The 13,113-nt window shown below is 38.6% G+C and overlaps 2 protein-coding genes across 3 annotated transcripts in view; both read right to left on the reverse strand.

The window, feature by feature from the left end:
* The window catches only part of GUCA1C (guanylate cyclase activator 1C), a 48,115-nt gene extending 47,763 nt beyond the window's left edge, over window positions 1-352 (reverse strand). The window contains exon 1 of the mRNA XM_011932750.1: window positions 16-352. Coding sequence (XP_011788140.1) covers window positions 16-219 — 204 coding nt within the window. The 5' untranslated portion in view covers window positions 220-352. The remainder of the gene's footprint in view (window positions 1-15) is intronic.
* A 4,657-nt stretch (window positions 353-5,009) lies between these two features.
* The window catches only part of MORC1 (MORC family CW-type zinc finger 1), a 173,583-nt gene continuing 165,479 nt past the window's right edge, over window positions 5,010-13,113 (reverse strand). The window contains exons 27-28 of one of the 2 annotated variants that reach the window (XM_011932752.1): window positions 10,168-10,362; window positions 5,010-5,884 (exon numbers count right to left, since the gene is read on the reverse strand). In XM_011932752.1, the coding sequence (XP_011788142.1) occupies window positions 5,792-5,884; window positions 10,168-10,362 (288 nt within the window). In that variant the 3' untranslated portion in view covers window positions 5,010-5,791. The remainder of the gene's footprint in view (window positions 5,885-10,167; window positions 10,363-13,113) is intronic. The other variant, XM_011932753.1, reaches the window with a different exon arrangement.

The raw sequence follows: 13,113 nt of genomic DNA on the forward strand, positions 1-13,113 counted from the left end.
AGTAAAAAACCTTACCTGGTTCGTGTCAAAGGTATTATAAACTTGATCAATATGTTTATTGGCCTTCTGATTCAGACCTTGCAGACCCAAAAGTGTCTTAAATTCATGTAGTGTTTGCAGGCCGGATGGATATTCCGTCATAAATGTTCTGTACCACACATGGGTCTCTTGTGTAGGAACTGCTCTCTGATCACCAGCTACAGATTTGCCATTCCCCATCTTGACTCACAGTCTACAGCTTTTCCTCAGGTTGTTTTCACGTAAGTTTTCGCTGGATTTAGTCCCTTACTCCTCACTAAAACTGAAGGCTAACATATGCCCTGAGAAAGCTACTCTAAACCTCTTACAGCAACAAGCTAAATAAGAATAGAAAGCCAGTGAGATTAACTCATCTGCCCAGTTTTAAAACCAAGGTCACTTGGCACTTGGTAACTAACATGCTTACAGTCATGCAGAGACATAGTTTTTTGGGAAGGGAAGAGGCAATATTTTAGAGAGGGTGACCCCTGTTATATTGTTAGCCATCAATTTTGCCAATATTATGGAGTGGTACAGTGGGTCTAATGGCAGGAACTTTGAGGTGCAATCAGGAAGCCTAGATTCTATGCTTTGTTCTACCACTTATTAACTACATTGAAACATTACTATCATTCTTGTCTGTTTCCTCATCTGTGAAATAGGAATAAAAGTATCTGCCTTTTCATACCTGAGTATTGTGAAGATAAATTTAGATGACATTTTTACATGAAAAAACCATACATTGAGTATTATTAAAAAGAAGTCTATGTATAAGAGAGAAAAATAGGTAGAGAGAATCAAATAGTAGTAAGAAGAACTTGAGATATCGTAGTCAGATAAAGGAACATACTGGGCTGTGTCTTCTGGTGGTGTTCTTCCATTCTCTTCCCCACCCTCTGTTCTTACCTTTTTCTGGTCTCTCAAGTATCTACACGTGCCATTGGCCTGCGAGCTTTATCTCACTCCAGTTTTCTAATCTGGCTAATCTTGTCCTAACCAAGCCCCATTTGCCAATGAATTTAAGAACAGGGTCAATGGACCTAAGGTCCAGGTCCATATCCAAGGTCCAGTAGTGGAAATGAATGCTTTGTGTGGTCCTCAACCCATTTTGCTACCAACCATACTTAGAACTAAAAAGCCCCAGGTGGAATATAATTCTGTTACTCCTGAATTATAGTTCCTTCTTTTTTTTTTTTTTTTTGAGATTGAGTCTTGCTGTGTCGCTCAGGCTGGAGTATAGCGGTGCGATCTCGGCTCACTGCAAGCTCCGCCTCCCAGGTTCACGCCATTCTCCTGTCTCAGCCTCCCCAGTAGCTGGGACTACAGGCACCCGCCAGCATGTCCGGCTAATTTTTTGTATTTTTAGTAGAGATGGGGTTTCACCGTGTTAGCTAGGATGATCTCGGTCTTCTGACCTTGTGCTCCGCCTTGACCTCCCGAAGTGCTGGAATTACAGGTGTGAGTCACAGTGCTTGGTCTCCAGTTCTCCTTTTCTAACCTCACTCAATTCTTTCTTTTATTTCCATTTTGGCCCAGTTCATACACCATACACCTGGTTTCTGTCTTTGTCCCTATTCCTTAGTCCTGACAATCTGTTTATTATAAAATCCTTGAATCCTAAGAAGGAGCCATCGGGGCCTAAATGAATTGCCTTGACCAGAAGTGGTGGTGGTTATGGTGAATATGGTTAATTTTGTTTCAAACATATCAATGTAGACTCTCAATGGGACATTTTGATGTCATAATTAAGAGTTAAATAATAGGGCTGGGCACAGTGGCTCATGCCTGTGATCTCAGCACTTTGGGAGGCCAAGGTGGGTGGATCCCTTGAGGTCAGGAGTTCAAGACCAGCTTGGGCAACCTGGTGAAATCCCATTTCTACTAAAAATACAAAAATTAGCCGGGCATGGTGGCGCATGCCTGTAATCCCAGCTACTCGAGAGACTGAGGCAAGAGAATCATTTGAACCCTGGAGGCGGTGGATGTAAGTGAGCTGAGATTGTGCCATTGCACTCCAGCCTGGGCGACAGTGAGACTCTGTCTTTTAAAAAAAAAAAAAAAAGGTGAAAATAAGGTCATAGAATGTGAAACTTATCATATCAATTTGAAGGAATTACCTGAAACCATTAGAGTGAATGATATTCTTTTTTAGACAGCAAAAAGGACAAAGGGGAGACAGTGAGGACTCAGCCTCGAGATTATTCACCTTGGAATGAGAGAAATATCCTGCTAGAATTTTCAAAAAGCATTCTTTGGGGAAGTCCCCTTTAAGATTCTTTCTAAAGGTCTGCCAGAGGATGCTCAGAGGCACTGACTTCTTATCATCATTAACATTTATTAATCACTAATTTTTAAATTAAAGAAAAAATGGATACAGATGACGGCAGAGGAAGGTAGTAAAAGTTTTCAAGGAGGCACGAAAATCCTTTGAAGAAGGAAAACTTTGGATGGATCAAGAATATAAGGACCTGAGATCCAGAAACTGTTTCTTCATATAAATGTACTTTAAAGAAAATTGGCCAAGCACACTGGCTCACACCTGTAATCCCTGCACTTTGGGAGGCCAAGGCAGGTGGATCACCTGAGGTCGGGAGTTCGAGACCAGCCTGACCAACATGGCAAAACCCAGGCTCTACTAAAAATACACAATTAGTCCGGCATGGTGGTGTGGCACCTGTAATCCCAGCTACTCGGGAGGCTGAGGCAGGATAATCGCTTGAACCCAGGAGATAGAGGTTGCAGTGAGCGGAGATGGTGCCACTGTACTCCAATCTGGGCAACAGGAGTGAAACTCTGTCTCGAAACAAAAAAAAAAAAAAAAAAAAGAAACAAAAACAAAACCTGCATAATCATCATTTGCTGATGCAGAAAAAAACTTTAAGGTTATTTGTAAAATAATAATTCTAATATTGAATACAGTATTGAAGTCCAAAAATCAGGAGTCTTGCTGTATAGAACATTAGCCAGTCATAAGATAATGGGAAAAAGCCTCCATTTATGATAGGCTAAAAAATAAATCTAACTGCAATAAATATACTAGGAATGTGAAAGATGTATTTGAAGAAAATTTTTAAATGGTAGTATAGTCTTCAATGAAGACTTGAGGATATGCAAAGGCGTATCTTGGTCTTGGGTAGAAAAACTTAATATTAAAAAACATATCAGTTCTCTCTATATTAATCTGTATTATCACCACAAACCCCCATCTAAAAAACATAAATAGAATTTGAGGGGTAGTGGTGGTTACAAAATGTAATTCTGAGAATCAAGCATAAAAAAATACACAAAAACTTTTGAAAAATAAAATTATTAAGTAGCCCTACCAAAAACAACATGAATCTGGCATGAGAAAAGATGAAGCACTCAATGAAAAATAAATAGATTCTTTTTTAAACTAGGTTCAATTACAAATAAGAATTTAATATGCAGTAAAGGTGGTATGGTAAGACAGTAGGAAATAACTGATTATCAATGAATAATTCTGGTACAAAGCTATGGCTATGTGGAGACGCACACACACACACACACACACACACACAAAGGATTTCTAACTTACTTCTCACTCCAAAATAAATTTTAGATGAATCATAGGTTTAACAATATAAATCACTATAAGAAAACAAAGCAAAATTGTTTTATAATTTTAGCATGGGAGAGTCCTCTCTAAATATGACCACAGAAACCATAAACAAAAGGAAATTCAATCATAATCTTTTAAAAAATCCCAGATGACTCAAAACACCATAAAAACCAAAACAAAAAGTTTGTTAGAAAATATCTGTAATAGGCCGGGCGCAGTGGCTCAAGCTTGTAATCCCAGCACTTTGGGAGGCCGAGATGGGCAGATCACGAGGTCAGGAGATCGAGACCATCCTGGCTAACACGGTGAAACCCCATCTCTACTAAAAAATACAAAAATCTAGCCGGGCAAGGTGGCGGGCGCCTGTAGTGCCAGCTACTCGGGAGGCTGAGACAGGAGAATGGTGTAAACCCGGGAGGCAGAGCTTGCAGTGAGCTGAGATCCGGCCACTGCACTCCAGCCCGGGCGACAGAGCAGAGTGAGACTCCGTCTCAAAAAAAAAAAAAAAGAAAAAGAAAATATCTGTAATATATATCACATAAAAAAGATAATATCCCTAATGTGAAGACAGTTCTTACAAATCAATAAGAAAAATACCCACCACCAAGTAGAAAAATTGACAAAGTCCAAATTTAAAAATCTGAATGACTTTTAAACATATGAAAAGATGCTCAATCACACTCAAAGTATAAGAAATGTATGTTCAAACTACAAGGATATACCACTTTTCACCTGTTTGATCAGCAAGATAAGAAAGTCTGGTAATCCACCAGGTAGGTGAAGGTGTGAGGAAACAGGAACTCATACATTGCTGTAGGAGTGTAGACTAACACAATTTTTTCAAAGTGCTATCAGGCAATATCTATTCATATAAAATGCATATACTCTTTGATCCAGCAATTCGTTTGCTGAGACATTTGACAGACATAATTGTACCTGTGTGAACAAATTTATAAGGATATTCACTGTTGTGCATATGTGAATCCAAACGAACAATAAAAACCACAACATGCATTGATAAGGAAATGGTTAAACAGGTTTAGTATTTCCATTGAATGAAATAATAAGGAGCAGTTGAAGATAATGAGAGGTTATCTCATTATCTCTCGATATATATGTATTATTACATGTATTGGTCTCAATATGGAATGGTCTTGAAGGTATATTGAGTGGAAAAAGCAACAGCCCCATCTTTTGGATGCTATTACATCCGTATCTATAGCTATATCATGATATATATGGTTTTACAGATATTGATTGCGGATAGATTTACAAGTAACTGGTAAAAACATGCCTCTTGAGAAAAGTACTTAAGTGGCTAAAGGCAAAAATGAAATAAAGAGTTTAGCATATTCCATTTCCATGTTCCAGGCTTTTGCTATGTTCATATACATAAATTAAAATTATACAGTTTCACAAATGAATATTAAATGTTTTATTGTTTTTGTCTACAGTTTCAGACATTTCTGAACAAAAAAACACAACCACTTATCAAGAAAAGAGTAAAAACATGCTTCTTTATGTATATGTAAATGTAAAACAACAATTTTTACATATGTGTAATATGTATACATATTATGCTTAGGAGATTTATTATTTTACTATGACAAAATAATAAAATTATATAAGCTATATCTCAGTTTTGAGAGGATTTGTATTTTCTGCTTAACTGAGTGTTGGCTATAGTGGAGAAAGGGCATAAAGTCTTTCTTTTTCAACATCTTCAAGAGGAGGTGAGTCTGTAGTCCTTTGCATATTGATTTTGAAAACATCTGCTTTTAAATTTTTTTAAGGAATAACAAAATTACAATAACAATATTTTAAGGAATAACAAAATTTAAGCTTGAGTGAAATTTTCATTTTTTTCAGTAGCTCACAAGAAAATTAGAGAACTCTAAATATTATTAATATTTCTGAAAGAAAAGGAAGATTTAGACAATAGGATTAGGGAATATATAAATTGTAAATTTGTCTCCATTTCTAGAGTGTACAATTTTCTTATTTGAAAAAAATTTCTTATTATTGTTAAACAGAATAGACTTTACAGTAACGACAAAAAAGAAAAAATTTTAAAAGAATCTTCCAATTTTCTTATCAGCATTTTTTAAAAGGGAATACCTTCTCTGACTTAATTTTCAGGAGTCTTTTCATTTTTTTTCTAAAGGGAGTCTATGTCTTGTATCTATAGTTACTTTAATTTAAATTGTTCTGGAGGAGGAGATTATCTTCTTTAAGCAAAGCTTCTAAGTAAGTGTCAATCTGCTCCAGGTCACCTTCTGGACCACCCTGGAAAAGAGAAGCAACAGTCACACCAGGGAACGAAGCTGTAGAGCTTATTCCTGTAATTTGGGCAGCTTCCTAACAGTCTTCCCTATGACTCATGCTGCAACAAAAGCCACCTTACATTTGAATCATGCTTTTAACCTTTCAAAATGTTTTCTCATTTAATGTCATTTTATGCTAACAAGTGGTTAGAAACTTGGTTCATTTTTTTATTCTTTAGTGGAAGTTAGTACAACTGTTTTTTCTCTTTTTAAAAAATTACTTGCTATATTCCTAAAGCCCCCTCAGTCTAATCTCATCCTTCTCTGTTATAGGCTGTCATCTCCTATTTTTAAAATTAATGAATCTTTAGCCTTATAGGCAAAAAATAGACAAGTAGCGAAATTTTGTCTTCTCTGTTTCTTCTATTTCCATTGCAGTGTCTTTTCCCTCAGCTCTTGGCTTACTACCCTGGTCTGTCTCCTTCTCTTTGTCCTCCCTTTCTCTCTTTTACTCAGCTCCCTGTTGAGGCGATTTCATGCTCTCCTTTCCTGGGCTTCTTGATCCAATGAACAGTTAGAAGTGTGAGGGGGGGGTCTTCAAAAAGTTCATGGAAAATGCATATTATGAAAAAACTATGCAGGCACGGATTTCAAAATTTTTGAACAAAAATAAACGCACACTAAGTTGTTATGACATATTTGACCAGGATGTAGTTTGAGGCACTAAAAGGATAAGATAGCCAGTTTGAAAGAAGCCACTATCAGACCAACATGAATTCTGCTGCAATTGAAGCAAGAACAAGGATCAAATGTATGGTGAAGCTTGGGTGGAAGAATGGCAAAATTATTCACGCTTTATGAAAAGTTTATGGGGACAATATCCCCAACAGAGAGCCTATAACAGAAGGATGAGATTAGACTCAGGGAGCTATAGGACTATGGCAAGTAATTTTTAAAAACAGAGAAATCAGCAGTTTATAAATGGATAACTTGAGAACGGATGAGATGATGTTGAAGAGGAAGCTGGCAGTGTCAGACTGTCCACATCCCTTTGCAAGAAAAAGTTAATCTTGTTTATGCTCTTACTGGAGAAGATGGATAAACAATCGCCAACACCACAGACATCTCAAGTAGTTCAGCTAACACAATTCTGACTGAAAAATTAAACTTGAGCAAACTTTCCACTCAATGGGTGCCAAAACCATTGTGCCTAGATCAGCTGCAGACAAGAGCAAAGCTTTCAATGGAAATTTTAGATAAATGGGATCACGATCCTGAAGGATTTCTTCAAAAAACTGTAACAGGAGATGAAATGTGGCTTTGCAAGTATGATCCTGAAGACAAAGCAATGGCTACCTAGAGGTGAAAGAGGTCCAGTCAAAGCAACAGTGGTCAGTCAAGAGCAAAGGTCATGACAACAGTTTTTTGGGATACTCAGGGCATTTTGCTTGTTGACTTTCTTGAGGGCCAAAGAACAATAACACCAGCTTATTATAATGGTGTTTTGAGCAAGTTAGCCAAAGGTTTCATAGAAAAACGCCTGGGAAAGATTCATCAGAGAGTCCTCTTCCACCATGACAATGTTTCTGCTTATTCCTCTCATCAAACAAGGGCAATTTTGTGAGAGTTTTGACAGGAAATCATTAGGCATACCTTATTGTCCTGATCTGACTCCTTCTGACTTATTTTTAAAAAATCTTTAAAAAAAATCTGTAAAGGGCATCCATTTTTCTTTAATAATGTAAAAAAGACTGCACTGACATGGTTAAATTCCAAGAACTCTTAGATCTTTAGAGATGGACTAAAAGGCTGCTGCCATTGTTTACATAAGTGTCTTGACCTTGATGGAGATTATGTTGAAAAATAAAGTTTACATTTTTACTTTTAGCTTTTAATCCCATTTTTCCACAAACTGCTTGAGCTCCCCTTTAATGTTCCCTCTTGGCTGACTGATCTAAATCTCATTCCCTTGGGCCCAACTATGGGATCAACTAACTCTCCAACTGAGTGGATAGATAAGAGGATTTTTTAGGAAGGGCCTTTCAGAAGCAATCCCAGCACTAAGTGTCTAGCACCATTAACCTCGCCTCTGCATCTCTTCTCTGGTTCCATAAAATGTGCTTCAGCTTTACTCCCTCTACCATAGATTTGCTCTAACAAGGCTGGATTGTACTGAGTTCCAGCTTTTGAGTGGGATACTGTTCCTACAGATGGATTACAGTGATGCTGATATTTACTTTGACTTCCAAATATTCACTGACCCTGAAGAATGCCCTGTGACCCTGACACAAAGCACTTCTCGTCCTGTTAGATATAATCTGATCTTTTGGCTATTATCCTCTGCCTGGTGGACTAGACTTCTTCCAGGATGCTACATTATTTCCATGCTCGGCTTCTTCATGTGCCTGCCCCACCTCTATCTGCTCTGGGTCCCTCATCTTGATTCTCTGCTGTACTCTACTGCAGTGGCTCTGGCAATCAGAGACTGTGAAATAGAACTTTCATGTGGGGGGATGAGAGTAATACATTTGGGCAGGAACCCTTTGAGTGCCTCTCCACTGAGACTAGGCAAAAGAGTTTCATACTCTGCTGGCTGAAGCCCTTCACCTGCCTACCAAACTTTGTGAATACAGTAAATTAAATTAGTATGGTTCCTCTGGCTGCTGCTTAAGAACCTAGAGGTTTGGCAGAGTAGTAGTAAATGATTATTCTTTCAGTTTTTCTTAGCCAAATGTGGATTTGCTATTATGAAAGTCAATTATTTTATAAACTTGTTTAATAGTCAGGAAGTGGTATTCAATCTCTAGGATACAGAATTTCTTTGGTCTTTCTAGTTTACTTGTTAAGTGAAACAATAATCGTCACTGAAACACTACCATGTGCTAGGCTCCATACCAGACTTTTAACACATGAAAACATCTGGCATCCTTCACAGCCACAAGAACCAAAAGGAGCTCTACTGAAATCCCACTCTCATAGCAATACATAAACTAGACAAACTGGCTGAAGCGGTATGGTTGATAGAAGCACAAATACAATTACCTTTATATAAAAATTAGCATTAACATCCTTTTAAATTTTAATAACATAATATTTTAACTGTTGCCTAGACCATCAAAGGGGAGAGGGACTTTTTTTTTGGCAATATACTTAAATTAAGCAAACAACAACAACAAAAAAGCTTTTCTGCATTTTGTCTTGTACTTAATATAAATTTCAGATAAATTAAAAGATTTAGTTTTTTGAAGTGGGAAAGGACTCCCACTTTTAAATGTTTACAACCAGGACTGAGACCCAGGCAGTCTGGCTTCAAGGTCCATGTTCTTCACACGTTATACAGATGTATGTATGGTGAGTTTCCTTGTCTCTCCCCAGCCCTTTCAAGGGCAAGGCAATCCAATCCTCTAGCCAATCCTCCATAAGGGTCTCAGTTCCTGTCCCCTCACCTTCCGTGGCCCACGAAGGCTCTGTCTCCTGTTCCAGCACTCAGGGCCTATATTTGAGGACAAAATGCCACAGGCTCCCTAGGCTCACCGTTCTGGCTTGGATTTCTCAATTTATTTCTAGAATCCACAGGAAGACTTTCAATCTTGACTACATATATTTTCAGTTTTGTTGTATTGTATGCAGCATTTCCACGTGCTATAGAAGACGGGCTCTTCCTCATTAGTTCGACCTATCACATAACTCAATTCTTTATACATTAAAAACATATAAACAAAACTGACAGTAATCCATACTTACATGATGTTTCCTGACTTCTCTCAAACTGTCCTCTAAGAGGGTTTATTTTTATTTATGCATTAAAATAAAAGTAAAGTAAAATATTTCGCTGTCTGAAAAAACTGAAAAAGTTACCTACTGGTAACATGTTATTAAGGGGACACCAAGGGTGATCATGCTATACCAACAGCACAAGCAAAGATTCTGAATTAAGATACAAAAGAACGTGCACCTGTAGTTCCAGTTACTTGGAAGACTGAGGCAGGAGGAATCACTTGAACCCGGGAGGCGGAGGTTGCAGTGAGCCGAGATCACGCCACTGCACTCCAGCCTGGCAACAGAGCGAGACTCTGTCTCAAAAAAAAAAAAAAAAAAGGTACGAAAGAACACAGAGCTTCTAAATGTTCTAATATATGCTTTCACAATTCATTTATTTAGGCTTTTGAAATCCTTATGTGGAGAGAAAAGGCTGACTTAAGTGACTGTCCAGGTCAGTAAGTGAATGACAATGTTAAGAGAAGTTAGATGAGTTCTCGTTCCGTAGAGTCTACTCCTACTGTCAAATACAATTTTTTCACTCACCAGTTGAAGTTTCTGCAACAATAGTGCCAGTTTTACACGAAGATTCTTCAGCTTATCCTCAGAGATTTTTCTTTTATTTTCACATTGCCCCAGAGAGATTTCATTATGTATTCCTCTTGTATTGGAATCATAGATAATGGACTGCAATTTCCTCTTTATTTTTTTTTCATATTGGACCATATAAGTATTCTGTATCTGGGAATGTTTTAAAAACAGTTTTAGCATGTTTTTAAAATATTACTTTCCCCCTAGTATCACTAGACAATTTCATATTCCAACTCTGCCTACATGTACCAAGTGTCAATTTTGTAGGTAAGTACTACAGGTGGTCTAAATTTAGGAAATGTTGATACCCTTAAGGAACTTACATACACTCTGATGGAAGACTTAGAAGAGAAAAATGTATAATATTTCACTAAATGTAATTATAAGGAGGAAAGAGACACATGACAGTGAGCTTGGAGACCTCTGCTCTGGAATGAAGAAGAAACCTCGTAAAGGTTGAATCTGTTCTCCCAACGGTGATCACCAGATTATTTAAGGCACAAAGTGAGCAGGTGCCTGTGGCTCTCTCTCTGCAGCACCAGTAATTCACAGGCAATGACAGAATGGCCCACCACTTGGGGCTGTCTGGCAGATGATGTAGTGTTACTTGTAAGGCAAGGCTGCAGCATCCAGAAAGCACAGAAACTACAGAAAGAGGAATTCCTGTTCTCACTCTCTTGGGGTTCCTTACCATGATACAAAAAGTACAGGCAGTTATGTATATGACCCTCATTAATTGAAGAATCTTGGTTGTTTTCCAAAATTTCATGCTGTGCCTGAGGCACTCATGAAGTAGAAAGAGGTAATGGAGAGGCCAAATGCTTCAGTTTCAGAATGACATTAATTGCTTGTATAAACATTTCTAGAAGGCCAAGTGATATTCTGAGAAAAGAGATACCGGGCAAATCCCACTTTGATAAGCATTTGGATGTTTATGTAATAAGGAGATTTCTGTGTTCTAATATGACTGGGTTGCCAAGAAAGTTGTAAGGTAGCCTCATTTGTTTTTTGGGCCTACCTTTCCCTCTTCAGACCCTCCACTACATTGACTATGTGCAGACCCTTCTCTGACGTCCACATCATCTCCTTTAGTATTCACTGACTTCACGAGTTTCCCCTTTTTCTACAAAATCCCTTACACAAGCAAGTGAAAATCCCTACATATAGGAAATTCTGTTTAATAAATATTCACTAACTAGTTCCTAACTTGAAAGCACTGCATTTGATTATAGATGATGTGGAGATATATAAGGTACAGTCTTTGCCCTCAAGAACTCTCTAGTCTACAGCATGAGATAATACAAGTGTGCAAATAAATCTTATGGAAGATAAGGACCTTGTGCCCACAAGTAAGGCACTAAATAGCAGGGATTCAGGACAGCAGATAATGCAGCACTCACAGCAAGGGAATTTCAAACACATGGGTAAATCCTGCCTTGAAACCCAGGCTACATTTAAAGATCCTGGAAGGGAATCCACTTTTGAACATCTTTAATTCAACCTATAAGTTGATGTCTTAAAACTAAGGCAACCACCACTTCCACCAGGAAGCTTCATAGATGCTTCCTATAGAGGCTGCAGGCAAACCCAGGGAGAGACATCTACTGCCTGAAGGTGGAGTAGGAGGAATAATCCAACTCAGCTAGAATAAGGAGAACAGCGTTACATACAGTTCACATGTCACTAGCCACTTACAGTTTTCAGAACTTTTGCTATAACTTTTGCCTTTGATCCAGATGCATTCAAAGGCACTGGTTGTATGCTGCTAGAATACAGAGTTTGATGACAGGGTTATTAACTTCAAGGATTCTATCATCTAACTGAGGAGAAAATGAAATATAATAAACTATTTTAGGTAGAAATGTTAATTAATGCTAAACAAAGTTTTAACTTTCTCCCAGAACACAGAGAGGTCAAGATTAATTTCTCATGGAGAAACTGAGAGTCTTCACGTAAAAGATAATATTGACCAAGCTCAATGGGGAAGGATTTCAAGAGGCCGACTGTGTATTGGGAGAGTGGATAGGAGTATTTTGGGGAATATCAGGAGGGGAAAGGCTCAGGGGTAGACCAGTGTAAGTAAGTTGGAACAACTCTGGGGCACTCATTTTAGCTGGAACAGACGGCTTCTGAGGAAAGAATAAAAGATGATGGTTTGAGTCAGGCGATGCAGGGACCACCAATGCCATTACGAATCAGCTACCACTACAACAGTAGTTATGAAAACCACGGTTGTGACCAAGGAAGCCTGTGACTTATGTAAGTTTCTCCTATGCTGTGATGTGGCTCTCTTTATTAAATGTACACACCTTCAGTCAAGTTGTTCTGTGTTTCGCTTACAAGATCTCATTTCAACAGGAACTTCTGGTCTCCTGACTGTTTACCTTGCTTTGATTTTTTGAACCCGACTTGCCCTGCATGTTAAGGGGATACTGCTCATCATCTACACTAACACTGTTCACCCTGAATAAACACGTATCTTATTCGCTCTGGCTCCATTACTAATGGTGCAGACATTGGAAAAAATATTTAGAGGCGGGGGGGCGGAGCAAGATGGCCGAATAGGAACAACTCCAGTCTCCAGCTCCCAGCGCGAGCAACACAGAAGACAGGTGATTCTGTATTTCAACTGAGGTACTGGGTACATCTCACTAGGGAGTGCCGGACAATTGGTGCTGGTCAGCCGCTGCAGCCCAACCAGCGAGGGCTGAAGCAGGGCGAGGCATCGCCTCACCTGGGAAGTGCAAGGGGGAAGGGAATAGCTTTTCCTAGCCAGGGAAACTGAGACACACAACACCTGGAAAATCGGGTAACTCCCACCCCAATACTGTGCTTTACCAAGGGTCTTAGCAAACGGGCACACCAGGAGATTTTATCCCACACCTGGCCAGGAGGGTCCCA

This window comes from Colobus angolensis, unplaced genomic scaffold (assembly GCF_000951035.1).
Source record: "Colobus angolensis palliatus isolate OR3802 unplaced genomic scaffold, Cang.pa_1.0 Scaffold98, whole genome shotgun sequence".
NCBI classification, from domain to species: domain Eukaryota; kingdom Metazoa; phylum Chordata; class Mammalia; order Primates; family Cercopithecidae; genus Colobus; species Colobus angolensis.